The sequence below is a fragment of the Anopheles moucheti genome, chromosome X (assembly GCF_943734755.1).
Source record: "Anopheles moucheti chromosome X, idAnoMoucSN_F20_07, whole genome shotgun sequence".
NCBI classification, from domain to species: Eukaryota; Metazoa; Arthropoda; class Insecta; order Diptera; family Culicidae; genus Anopheles; species Anopheles moucheti.
The window spans coordinates 9,147,753-9,161,832 of NC_069142.1; the positions used below are offsets into that span (position 1 = coordinate 9,147,753).

The 14,080-nt window shown below is 39.1% G+C and overlaps 3 protein-coding genes across 3 annotated transcripts in view; 2 read left to right on the plus strand and 1 right to left on the minus strand.

Annotated features, from left to right (window-relative positions):
• Positions 1-7,645, plus strand: part of LOC128306436 (uncharacterized) — a 103,179-nt gene extending 95,534 nt beyond the window's left edge. The window contains exon 25 of the mRNA XM_053043957.1: positions 1-7,645. This exon is cut by the window's left edge and continues 3,605 nt beyond it. The gene's annotated coding sequence lies outside the window, so the exon portion shown is untranslated.
• A 1,571-nt stretch (positions 7,646-9,216) lies between these two features.
• Positions 9,217-10,811, minus strand: LOC128307087 (type-1 angiotensin II receptor-associated protein). Its single transcript, XM_053044808.1, has 3 exons — positions 10,522-10,811; positions 10,274-10,420; positions 9,217-10,177 (listed from the first exon to the last, which is right to left on the minus strand). The coding sequence occupies exons 1-3, from the start codon at positions 10,564-10,566 to the stop codon at positions 9,890-9,892; spliced, it is 480 nt and encodes a 159-aa protein (XP_052900768.1). The 5' UTR covers positions 10,567-10,811; the 3' UTR covers positions 9,217-9,889.
• A 2,124-nt stretch (positions 10,812-12,935) lies between these two features.
• Positions 12,936-13,832, plus strand: LOC128307223 (RNA-binding motif protein, X-linked 2). Its single transcript, XM_053044980.1, has 2 exons — positions 12,936-13,078; positions 13,172-13,832. Exons 1-2 carry the CDS (start codon positions 13,065-13,067, stop codon positions 13,707-13,709), a joined length of 552 nt encoding a protein of 183 aa, XP_052900940.1. The 5' UTR covers positions 12,936-13,064; the 3' UTR covers positions 13,710-13,832.
• Positions 13,833-14,080: the final 248 nt, after the last annotated feature.

A 14,080-nucleotide genomic window follows, 5' to 3' on the forward strand; every position in this document is an offset into this window, starting at 1 on the left:
GAACAAGAGAACGGAAGAGCGAAATATTGTGAAAAGAAGAAACAGAAAGAGAGATAGAGAAAGAGAAAGAGAGAGAAAGCAGATAATGACTAGCATGAAAATATAACCGAAAGAAAAACAAGAAAAAAAGCGATCGTAATTTAGAATAGTAAAGAAAATAAATTTGATAATTGCAACATATTTAGCTAATTAATAAATTTGGTAGCTCGTAGACGATACAAATAGACGAAAGAGGATTTATAGGAAACATTAGTAATGAAGCAAATAAATAACAAATCAAGACGAAAGGTAAACGAAAACAAGCGTACGCGTGTGCGTATTGCTGTGTGATCGTTTATGTGCGTGGGTGTGTGTGAAAAAGAGAGAGAGAGAGAAAGTGAATGGGAATGTATGTGTATGTGTGCGTTTGTATGTGTGTGGGTATGTGTCACAGGAATCCTATGATAGGAGGAAGCTCGAATTAGCACAACAAACACTACGTTTACATTCAAAATTCCATCGTAACCATTTAATTGCGAACAAAACAAATCAATTAGTGTGTTTGAGTAACAAAAAACAATCCCAAACCTTCGAGATTTAAACGGTGGGTGCATATCTTCTTCTGTATAGCGGACAGGGTCTCACTCGCTATCTTGGTTTAGTGTTGTTTCTACCACCTCTCATCCGCATCTGGTCACCAACAACTAATTCAACTGCTTGTATAAATTCCTTTACGCAATGTTTACTATCAAAACACACACACACACACACACTGACAGTGAGCTAGATTGTTTCAGATACGTGCAAAAGCCTGTTTTGCGTTTAATTGCATGTACGACACCGATTGACATTCTGTACTGACAGCGGTTACGTCAACCGAGTTTGACGTTTGATGCGCTAGCGTGACGGTATCACTACCAGTTAACACTACCTCCGCCAATGCATGCTGATTTTCGATTGAAAGCTAATTTTTCCCCCTACTTAAGCGTTTGAAAAGGATGGCCAATGCCTGCAGCACCACGGCATCAAAGAAAAAAAAATACCCAAACCACTACATAAACGAGGCTCCACAAACTGTGCAACTGCCGATTAAACAAAAGTGCAAATACCACTCTCTGTCTCTGTTTCAAGTACCTGAGCGGAACCGGCGTATCGGCACGCATCACCTTGGCTACTTCCGATCGTTCCCAAGTATGGATCCACTTGTGGGTAAACCGGGGTCGGGAAAGGAGATGCAGGCGTTTGCGGGGTGGTGAGATAGCATCTGAGAATGCAAAAATACGATCAAGTGTATGGTATAAATCAACCTACCGGATTCGGAACCGACAGAGACATTATCACACAAAAACGAAGTGGTGTTAGCTGTAGAGCAACGAAAAAAGAACAATTAAGACAAAAAGTTCCATTCAAATCTATAAAAAGCAAGATGGAAGCTTAGCTACGAGAGAAACAAAAGCCCTAATGATAAGGTAGAGATTGCAAAGAATATTAAAGAGTTGTGAAGAAATATCGGAAATGGACAAAAAACTAATGCAGCTAAATATCAGACATAATATCTCAAAGACCTCGCTCTCTTTCTCTCGTTTCCCTACCGTTTGTTGTTTTATTTTATTTTCCTCTTCTTTTGTCATGTTCTTGGCTTGTATGCTACCTTTGTCTCTGTTCTCTTTTATTTCTTGAAGCTCATTTCCTATTATTTACCTGTTATTACCTTTTCGTATTTCTCTTATTTACTTTTAATTTCACATTTATTTAACTCTACAAAGTTGGACTAACTCTTCAAATATTGGACTTTTGTTCAATGTGTTCATACTTATAATCGGTATTGCAAAGTTAAAACTGTACTTCTTTGTTGTTTTTAACTTAAGTTTACTATCATTTGAAAGAAAAAAATAAGTTACTTTTAGTATAAATATAAACAACAAACAAAGCAGAAACAGGAAGAAAAAGGTGAAAGATACGAGCAAAATAAATGCAGCAGACATTGCCACATTTCAAGCACATAAAAAATATTGCAAAAACTAAATTCTCTCCCTGCGTACAACAGTACTGCAAATCGTTTCGTGTGAACGTCAATTTTGTATACAAATATCAACACACACACACACACTCTCTCACCTCAAACAAAAACAACGGAAACAAAATAAATTTCACTAATCCGGTTCACGGTAAAGAAGTCAATAGATGACTCACTACTAAAGCGCGCTCACACACGCACACCAGTGGGTGTGCAAAACACAGACACGCAAAGCATAGTATGGCACTGTAGTAGACGAAGCCACTAACACATACAATAAAACTCTCACCCTGATGTGCTACATGTGTATGGCAACCAACCCGTGCGTCATGTACTAACGCTTCCCATTAATCGTGACATTTCCTGGTGTAACGTTTAACTGTCATGTTTTTTTGTTTTTGTTTGTGCGCACACACTAGTAAACGACCCGTTATCGATTAGCCGTGCGTATGGATGTGTCAAAAAGTGTATTACAATGTTTTACCGTACCGCTACACTTAACGCGTCGCGTTTAAGTGCTGTTCTTGAGAAGTTGAATTGAAGTTTGAAGCTTTGTACCGTGCGCGCCTGCCGAATGGATGGTTTGTGCGTAAGAGCAAAACCCCCGTTTGATGTGCAAGTCATTCACCGTAAATCTTGTATACACATATGAGAGTGAAAACCGTGAGACGGACACGTACTGCGTACGATACCACGCTGTCTTTAATCGCTAATATGTCAAACGTCAAAAAGTGCCAGCCATCTTTGCAACGCGTCGGGGCTGTGTGTTGCCACAACGGCATATTTTGACCGTTTTGTTGCCCGAGATCGAACCAAACAAACTTGCAGTGAAAAGTTATATAAACGGGTGCAATCAACACGCAGCCCTTTACTGAAGCGAATTAAACAAAATAGCAAAACAAGAAAAAAGGGATAAAAATAACAAAACAGCAACAGCTCAACAGAGGATTAACGAATAGTTGAATAACGAATGTAACAAACCAAAAAGAGAAGAGTAAACAAAACAAGCGCTTCAATAGAGTAACGAAAGGGTTCGCAGTAGCAGAATGCGCACGAGCGAACAAAACAATAAACTTAAACACAATACACGGTAATTGAATATATCAATTGAAGCGGAATTATTCTCCTTCCCTTTACCATTCCTTTTCCTTCCTTAACAAAAAAAAAACCCCGCATCAACATCGCCCGCCAAACGTAAAGAATTGAAGAAAATGCAACAAACATTGTGTCCCGGCGCGAAAAGTAGGGTTAACTAATCGCAGGCCGGCGCTTACATGGCGAAACGTCAAATGGAGCGCATTAGTGAACGGGCCAACACTAACGCACACACACTAATACACACACGTACCAATACCTTCAGCGAATGAGTGAATGAAAAACAACCTGCAAATGAGCACGTATATAATACATCAAACTAGAATAAATTCATCCCGTCATATAGAATGCGTAAATATAAAAATGCGAAACCGGGCGGAACGAAAAAAAAGATAAAAAAACACAAATACCCACACACATTCTCACACATACATACACACAAGCAAAAACCAAGAAGGAAAAAAATTGTCGTAAACGTTATTCTAAATTAATTGTACATATTTGTCACTAGCGTCACTAGTTAACTAGGATTTAAGGGAAAAACTATAGTGCTACAAAATGAAGCAACTCGCGTTCAGTGGCGACCGAGGGAAGCTAGCAAGACAAAACTAAACAGAACAAAGCAAAACAAACAAAGGAAAAAAAGAAAAAAAATGATAACACCGAATTAGGCGTTTCATAATGGTAGTAGGTCACGTTGGGCGGATAGAGTATTAATGCATGGAAATAATTAAAAAAAAAACAACAACAAACATTCACACACCTAAATTTAGATGAGAACATCTTCCCACCCGCCCCTCATTATTCCCTTTCCGAAGATACAACCGCGAACGCAGACACACAAAACACACCTACACAAACACATTTATCCATTCAGACAGTATGCAAACAGTAGCAGTAATGCGAGGAGACAAGACGAAGCAGGGGGAAACGATGCTGACTTGTTAGGATAAGAGAAACCCTGAATAAAATACCCTTCTAACACATGAACAATTTGTTACTAATAGTGCTGTGTACGTGTACATGTTGTGTTTTTAATCGTTGTAGTAATAGTATATTATTTTTGTTATCAAATATGTGTTGTTTCGTTAGCGAACTGCAAACGCATCTACACTAACACCATTCTGCTGAATAATGTCTGAGGTGCAGGCAAACCTTTATGTATGCAAAGTAACGTTAACTACATCGATTCACCCCTTGGCAGCGTCAGCATCAATAGTGGTTTAAACCGTGACGCCTAAAACACCGTAGGAATCAGCAACTGGGTACTTTGCCCTGCGCATTGCATACCTTTGGGCGTTGCAATTCATAAACGCTATCAAGTGGAATGCCATCGGAAGGGGGTTCATTCGTTGGTTTGTTTTTTACAACAACCGTACATTTACTTTACATATAAGTTTACAGATTGTTTAGTAAAATGCATACAACATACGGTAAAAAACTGATATTGCATACACGTTGCATACATTTTGGCGTAAAACCTAAAACAAAACTACTCGTAGGTGGTACAAAGTGCGTGCTACCGACATTGGACTAATAGTGCAATCAACTGTTTGAAGCATTTCTGACGAAATTAATTTAATAAATTTTCATTAATGGCGTTAATTACAAAATACTGAAGAAGGAAATGCTTATATGTTTTTAATATCATGGAACTTAGTTATTGTAAATGATTGTAATTTTTTTTAACAAAGCGGATCTTTTGTATTGAGCATTTAAAAACGTTAAATTTATAGTGGCCATTTTAAACGGCTAATTTGAGCATTACTGCAGTACGGAAATCCCATTGTATTGGAAGCGATATTTTTTTATTTTTACGCCAAAATGTATGCAATGTGCATAACCGGGCGACATTAATTTTATGTCCAACGAAGCTACAAATAATAGAAGCAATGTACCTTTTTTTATTAAGTAAGTGTTCAAAACCAATCATTTCATAACGATCATAACGATACGATCGTCACAATTACTAAACAAAAAAAGAATCACTGTATAACAAACACACTTACAGCCCAATAAGCCTATTCCGGACGGACAGAACAGAAAACAATCGAACGGTGTTGTGTTAGGGCGAAACGCGTATTAAACAGGAATGAAAATGAATTACAAAACCAAAACACACTCACTCACACACACTAGTATAGAATGCAGAGATGGAACCAAAACTATCTAAACATCATCAAAACCTCATCGTTACTGTGCTGCTGTAATTCATGTAATGATCGATGATCTAAAGCCAACTACATCCATTCAAACACGTCGGAGTTAAATGAGCTCCACCCTGGCTCTGGAAGTACCCCGCAGCGATGGGAGTTTGCGGTCGTATACAACCACACATAAGCTACAACTACAGGTGTGTGAGGGTGTGCGTGTGTGGCAACAGGAATAAGTGTCATTGTCATTGATTCCGAGACTGTTAGTACGCACTCACACGCATACATACATAGAGATGCACAACTCTCCATGTACTTAGCATGGTTGTAATAGTGTTCCGTGGTATAATTACAGTGCGTTTCAGAAAACAGTACTACATACACACACATACAAAACCCAGGAGATGACAGAGCTTTTTCTTTTACGGAAAAAACAGGGAGGTTTTAGAAATCTTCGACCCCCTCTATATGGGAGATTGTTGTTGTGGGGCTGATAAAGGGAATTTAAACAGCAACAAAACAATAGCCAAACAAGCTACATAGAAGAAAAATATTAAAACAGAATCACATTTCGCAAGAAATCAGCCAAGAGGTACAGCTGAATAGTGTAAAGATGGCGGACGAGTTTTGTTTTGTTGTACAGATTTTTTTTTCTTTGTGTTTCACTACTAACACCATTTTATCGCGAAATAACTCAAACCAGCGTTAAAAACTAATAAAAAATACAATTGTAAGAAAACGAAAAAAAACACTCAAGAGAACAAAAAATTAACATACAGGAATTACAAAAACCACACACACGCATACACAGACATTCTAACGCATATGTGCACGATAGAGTTGACTGTTTACAGCGACAGGGCAGGAAGACAAACCTCTCATCGAATGAACAAATGTATTGAAATCACATTCATTAGGCAACGGTCATGTAAATAGTATGTAATGCGCCGGTGAAGCCGTTAAATGGCAGACGAACGAGCACAAGCAAATCACCTGGCCAAGTAGGCCGCACGCGAGAATATAGAACAAACAACAATAACGTAGAACACAGAACAACAACAATAAGAAACAAACTTGCGTGCCCATAACCTATTAGAAAACAAAACATAACAAAAAAAACAACAAAACCACTCACAATCACATTATTCGGTTCGTTCATATTCATACTGAAATGCACAGAAGAAGAAAAAAACACATACAAAAGGGAAAAAAAACAATAAAAATGTGAAATGATTTTAATCAATTGAGAAAACTTACCTTCTGTTATGTAAAAGTCACACAAAAAAGCAGTAAACACGTAGGAAAGGAAGATAAAATGGTTAATCGTCGGTAAACGTCAAGAATGCACTAGCTTTTGAACAGTGAATATGGTAAAACTATAGCTCAAAGTTCCGAACAAAACAAAACAAGAATGAAAAACAAAAGCGTTACAACAACAAAAAATAAACAAATCGACTTATTTATGGCGGGGGGGCTGGCGGAAAGTGGTTGGAGCAAGCAAAATGGGGAGAAAGAAACAAAAATTAAAAGAGAAGAATAAAAACAAACAAACTAACACACACATCGCTAGCACCACTTACTGACTGACTATAAGGAAATGAATTACCGAATCTACTCCGCGGCAGAATTCCGCGTATCTTGCACATACAAGTTTGTAAAACTAAAAATTGAAATGTCACCAAAAGAAGGATAAGAGTAAGAAGAAGAAGAAATAAACCGCCAAAACGTGTTTTATGTTTATCATATCATCGTATGGGAAGATTAGGAGAATTTAAAAAAAAACACACAAACACAAACACACACAAACACATAGTTCGCATCAAAGTAAACTTCCAAGCCAAACCCTTTCCCTCGCCCTCCCTTTCATACACATTGCAAAACAAACAATAATAAAAAAACAGAAAAAGAAAACAAATGTTCGTTCATACCAAGCTTAGTGAAATAAAAGCAAACAAGAATGAAAAAAGAAGAAAAGAAAAAAAAAACAAATGAAAGTTTTGCAAAACAATGCAAAAGAAAGCAAAACAAAACACTGGAATATAATAAACTCACATCTTTACATGATACTGCCGTTTTTTGGACAAAAAAAAACAAACAAACATACAAAAAGAGAAGCAACACACAAAACACACATAGCCACGTAATGAAGAAAAACATGAACATAATGAGATGCTCACATTTGTTACATTATTCCACTATGTGTCATATTATCTCCAAATAATAGGTTTTACTCGGTCGATTGCAAAAACAAACAAAGAAACCCGTGGTTATAATGGAATCTGTAAAACAAAGCGCGCGTGCACACACGGCAAAATATACGAGAAAAGAAGAACAAAAGAAAGCTGCATAACACACACACACACACACACACACACACACACACTTACACAGATACACACAAGAACAACAACAAGAAGAAAAAAAACTGCGGGTGGACAGTTAATGGGACAGTGACAGTGAAAAAAGAAAAAAACACAATATGTCGTAAATAATCGGTGGAAAGAAAACACGATAAGTAAACCCTTCAACCCTGCAGTGTAGTAGGAAACGTTCACTATTTAGTAAACACAGACACCCGTACGTATGCAGACACCAACACAATTCTATGCACTCATACCGGAGCGTTGTGCGTACGAATGAAACAAATCTTTACTCACTGTATACATATACTCTTCCACACATACATACACCCACTGCAAAGAAACGCTGACACACACATACACTCACACAAAACTCATTTACATACAAGCAACAAGGGGACAACAAATAAACCAAAAACAGCAAACGTTGGACGGTTTGCCAATTCGTGAAATGTGCGCAAAGAACACATTGAAAGACAATGGTATGGCAGCAGGAGCACACATACACAAACATATTAGGACAACAACAACAACAACAAAACACATACACAAACGCAGGCAAACACTGGCAGAAGAAAATGAGCAGAATGAGACGAGGGGGGGGGAGGGGTGAGATGAGTGCAACGTGTCATCAGGACACAGGACAAAGTGAACTTTGTGTTAATTTTTATAATTGAAAAATAAAATTACAGTTATTGAAGAAAAATTGTAACAAAAAAATACCACGGTGTTTTAATGGATTTTTTTTTCGTAAGTAAACGCTTATTATACGATCGTTTTGGACAAGGGTAGGTAATTGTGGTCGTGTCGTTGCTTCGGGCGCGCAATATTGTTCTTTTTTGTTTAATCCACGGCAGAGGGCGCGATCATCGTCAAAGGACGGTGGTGACGATGCGATCGTCCTTGTGAAGACGTAGAAGTCACTAAAGACCACTAGATGGCGCTTAATTTGTTACCTCTGCACTAATGTTACCTCTTGTTTTGGATACTAGCTGAACTCTATCCACACCATGTCGATCGTTCCACGCACATTATTCCATAAAAACTTGCCGTCGTCGTCGGCTGATCCGAAATTCCATACAAAACCGACTGTTTTCAGATTTCCTACACCAAGAGAGCATCCAAAACAGGAGGTAACATTTATTCCCCTCCAGCGTGCATATAGCTGAACCGCTCTCGCGTGTTAACATTGCCGGTGATAGAAGAGTTGGCTATTATTACAGGGTTGTCATGTCATGCCGATAAAGAAGGAGTTTGAGTACACTGCATACTTCTCCTGCGTAGCCGTGTAACCGGGCCGATATAGCTAGTCAAATAGAAACAAATGTTTTATATAACCAAGGATATATAAAATCCAACGATATTTTCGATCAAATTGTTTCCTTTTTAATTAGATTTTGTGCTGTAAATTAACTCTGCTGCTAAATTTCCAAAACTCGCACAAACGGCACAAATTGTTTGGGGCCCCCAACACGGCGAGGCCCTAGTCGACCGCCTTTTCCGCCCACCGTTTGATCCGCCGCTGTGCATGGATTATAACTTTCACTAGAGAAAATGTTTCGGATAAAAAATCGATTGTTTGCTTTTGTACCAAAGTATCGAGAAATGAGAATTTTATCGTCTTAATCTAAATATTTAATTACAGTGCATTATCTAGAACGAGCTAGACATGATTCTGATTCACTTTTACTGACTTTAAGACTGTGTTCTTTGTAACCTATCTTCGAAAATATCTCTGTTTCTTTTATCAATATTCAATACACGCTGCAGTACGATGTAGGTGAATTCTATATCTGCCAACTTAAAACTCTTACAACGTTTTCGTACAACATATTCGTTTAACTATAACAATGTTAGCTAATGAAATGACTCGATAGTTTTTCGTGAGCATAATATTAACAACATAACCACTTGCTCGAAGAAAATGTGTTAAAACCTGGCCAAAATTATTAAAACAATTAAAAGAAATTTCACTGAGTTCCGAACACGTTACAAGTGTGCTGCATTCGAAGTGTTGTAAAACAAGTACTTGCTTAATGTTGTTAGTGGGATTGTAACAGCCGAGTTATGGTATGTTCGCCGCCACACCGGTGGCTGTTATATACCTTACCACTGAGATTATAACTTCCTACACATTTATAAACAAAACCTTCCTTAACTCGTACCTTCTTCCCTTCTCGTATCTGGCACGGCGTTTGAGCGACAAAACAAAAAGTAGATTCATTGATTCGATAAAGAAAAGCACGATCGAGATTCGTTCCTGATTCGGGTGGGGTAACTTCCGCTCACTTGAACAGATTAACATTCACCTGGCCGTGTGACGGTGTCTGTTGGTGTGGTGCATCGATATCCTCGTAGCTGGTAGGGTGTTCACCAACGCCCCCCGTACCATCGTGCCCGAGATCGAAGCTTCCGCCACGATCGGAAAGTTCACGCTGCAGCAGCAGCAAACTGAACGGCCGGATCACCAGGTTGAGTATGGCAAACACGGCGGAAAAGATACCGTGTGATGGAAAGTACGAAATGATACCCATCAAATCGAAGAAGAAGCTAAACCCATTGATGACGGCACACTGCAAACAAGAAAGTGAGAACGTGGGCGTTAACGGGTTGCAACCGGTTGTAAACCACATGCTGTAATGATAGGTGGAAATTTATACAAAACATACGATTTGAACCGCGTCGATCGATTCGCGGCTGTGTATCGCCCAGAACAGAGCTACCATGTAGAGCAGGTTGTAGAACAGATAAGCAGATGGCAGCCAAGCACTGCCGAGTGCCAGCACGATCAGTATGAAGTGCACGAATGCTACCAGCTGCAAGAAAGCGATTGAAGAAAAACAACACCAATCAGATAAGCGTGTATAAAATGATTGCCGTTTTCTTGGGAAAAAAAAACACACACAGAAATGCTTACCTTCAAACGCGTGTGCATTGAATTCATTGCTCGCTGAATATCCATAACCTACTGCCAGTGATGATTCAATGAGGGCAACACAAAGGGTATCGAAGAACGCTTCTGTTCTGTTTTTTTGCGTTCTAATGAGAATGGCTTCCTCAGCACCCCGATAGTTGTAGTTCATGTACGACGAACATGAAGATTCCTTCGGGAAAGAATCACCTCACCAGTGGCGGCACTTTGCAGGCTTCCTGCGGTTAGCTCGATCGGGCCCGTATCAAATTTTTACCACGTACCGGAGCTAGAAATAAGTCTTATTTTGGCAATTTGAATAACACTTGTTCGTTTGTTTAAAATCAGCAGGCAAAGCAGAACTGTCAAAGTGCATAGTGGTGGGCACGACAAGATATCGGAGCTGTAGTTCCCGTGTGCTATCCGATCCGGGAACGATTTCAACGATTTTTGTTTTCTTCATGCAGTCATTCCCAATGTGAAAGATTAGCTTCTAACAAATTCTTGATCTGAATGCACAATGCAGGAAGCTATACGATTTTTGTAAAATTAAATCCATGAAAAGAATTGAACATTTCTACATCGTCATATTACCTCTGGGCGTAATTTTAAGAAGAAAACAATTAAAAGTTTTAAAAGTTGCACAAAATCCAACATTTTCCCAGACTCATCTAAGGTAATCTCAACAGTTTCGGCAGTATCAATTTTCGGTCTGGGTGCAATTGAAGCCATATTAATGTAAGCAGGTTTCATTGTTCAAATACGAATGTTCGCATCATTTACATCGTGACATCAAACAATTTGTCGGTTTTGTAGTCAGACTATAGACACCGGAAATATAAGAAGTGATGCATGAAAAAATGGAAACAGAACTTTTCTGAAACTTAAATGGTTTATCACAAATAAAGGATAGGGAACGAGTAGAGCTTATAGTCTTAGCACAATAGAAAAGCTTAGAAGTCCTAACGATGATGCCAATGTTCCATTGGGTCCTCAATGTTCAGGGTGGCATAATGAACGAAGACATTGGGAAATTAGTCAAGAAAGCGAAAATGTTAAATGCCCTGTGTGAAACAGAACATGATCGATCTCTTGGATGATAACAAATCAAACCTCGTAGATGTAGCTGACCTGAAGTTTGTTGATATTGAAAATGCGTGAGAAGAATTTTATGGTTTTCATGGTGATAAAACCTGCATTGCTTGGGCATTAAACATTATTTATTTTACTGCTGTTGATCAGCAATATCCAACATAAAGGAGGCACAAATGTTCTAAATATATATTTCTAAATGGTTCAATTCGCTTTGTGCTTTTTATTTGATTTGGTCAAAATCGGTACAAATGCAATGAAAATAAACCCCAAAACGCTTTTAAAACACTTGAGCGAGCAAACAGAAAGAAGCTACGATAGGTTATCAACCGAAATAACATAACTTTCATTCACAAAGATGAGATTTACAACTGTTTTAATTTTCTTGCGAAACTCGGTATTACAACCCCTGCATCCGATGTTGAATGTGAACACGAAGTAAAACCGATAATGTCAAAATACTTCTTCAGCAGCAGCTGTCAAATTGTTCAGCATGAGCTTCCCTGGCGGCACAATTGTACGAATAGGCTAGCTGTCAAACCGATCAGCCTATGCTTCCCGTATGTAGATATGTGCGTGGTCGCGAGCGTGTGTATCACCCAGCTCGTCATCGTATCATTGGCTTGTGTGGCTTTGTACCTTGCGTTGTTTGGCTGCAGGTTTCACTCTACGTTCGTACCAAGTAGTTGCAGTTTGTGAAAAGTTTATCAAAGAGAACAGAACAACTGACCAAAGATTGTGCAAGGAATATACACGTTCAAGTAAGTACTTATTACATACATTAGCTGGAACTGTTGAAAAAGTCACAGTTTCTATTAAACATGTACCATAACTATATTTCCAGATGGCACAGAAGGGAGCTTCACTGCAGGAACCAGCAGCAACCGCAGGAAGACGATATCTACACACGGAGAAACATCGAGGACGAGGACAATGCAATACTGGAAGTAGATGATCATTCCGGTGGGCATCATCATCATCATCCTGCGTTCATCGTGATAGGATGTTCCGATCGTGTGTTCCAGTTTCGGTCAGAATGCCTGACTAGAACTATTTTAAAGATTGTGCGGTAATGTATTGTAATATAAAAACATTGTAGTGAAATAAAAATTGTAAACAAAAAAAACAATAAAAAATTATTTTAATTAATATTTAATAACCTTGAGAAATAATAATCATTATGAACCTTGGGGGAAGCATCCGAGCTGTCAATCTGAATTGTACGGATAGATCTTCTTCTTCGTACCCCTAATCGTACATTTGCAATTGCTCTAACCGGTGCGCTATCAGTACAATTGTGCTGCCAGGGTTGCCTGCCGTATACACAACAACAATCAAATGTAAACAATACCCGGGAACTGAAAAACAATTTTTCCGCTATTGCGATAAAATAAGTGAAACTGTACTTTGCTAGGATAGTTTAAACGCAAAAGTACAGAAAGTCACTATAAATCAAAATGAATCCTATGACGTGAGTATTAGTTTTCGGATCCACGGTTGAAACCCCGCATGCTATCTGTATTTGTTCAATGCTAACCATTCATGTCTTCACGCATCGTTTCAGCAATATGAAAAATGTGCTAAAACTAAGCGAACAGGATCTGAAATCGGGTGGCGTTGGTTCCTGGCACAATCAGTACAGCGGCAGTGCTTGGATATTTGTCGGTGGACTGCTCTATGACCTTACCGAAGGTGATATACTGTGCGTATTTTCCCAGTACGGGGAGGTCGTGAACGTGAACCTGGTGCGGGACAAAGCGACCGGGAAGTCAAAAGGGTTTGCCTTTATCTGTTACGAAGATCAGCGATCTACCGTGCTGGCGGTGGACAATTTGAACGGTATAAAGCTCGTGGGAAAAACGATCCGTGTGGACCATGTGCAGGACTATCGACCACCTAAGGAAACGGACAAAATGGATGCAGAAACGCAACAGCTGTTAATGGAAGGATGTGCACCGGAGGTGGTGATGAGAAAGCAGGCAGAAGGACGCTCGGACAGGCGGACACCAGAACGCAGTGCGGAACGATCGCGGAAGACGGACAGTAGAGTTAAGCATGACCGACATGAACCGTCGATTAAGAGGGAGAAAGAAAGACGATAGAAAATTGATGGGATCCGTTAAGCTGCAGTTTGTAAAGTGATTTATTGATTTCTTTTTCATACCGATTTGGGTAGGTTTTTAAGTAGATAAATTCATATCCCGTAAGATCCCGTAAGAAATATGGGATGCTCAAAACGAAAAATATATTATCTTGTAAGACATCATCCAGAGGAAACCCCTTTAGTCATTTGAACGAAAATTTTCACATCAAATTATTCCTTAGTATAATATAGAGCCTTTATGGTTCCGAGGTCTGGATAATGCTAGCCAGCGGCGGATCAAACGGTAGGCGGAGTAGGCGGTCGCCTAGGGCCTCGCCGTGTTGGGGGCCCCAAAAAATTTGTGCCGATTGTGCGATTTTTGAAAATTTT

What these genes read in the sequence shown, in the direction of transcription:
- LOC128307087 (XM_053044808.1), bottom strand. Translation starts at nt 10,566, where the DNA reads ATGGATATTCAGCGAGCAATGAATTCAATGCACACGCGTTTGAAG. An exon ending in CAATGCACACGCGTTTGAAG is followed by an intron (nt 10,421 to 10,521) that starts GTAAGCATTTCT and finishes GCTTTCTTGCAG; the next exon opens with CTGGTAGCATTCGTGCACTT. An exon ending in CGATCGACGCGGTTCAAATC is followed by an intron (nt 10,178 to 10,273) that starts GTATGTTTTGTA and finishes TCTTGTTTGCAG; the next exon opens with TGTGCCGTCATCAATGGGTT.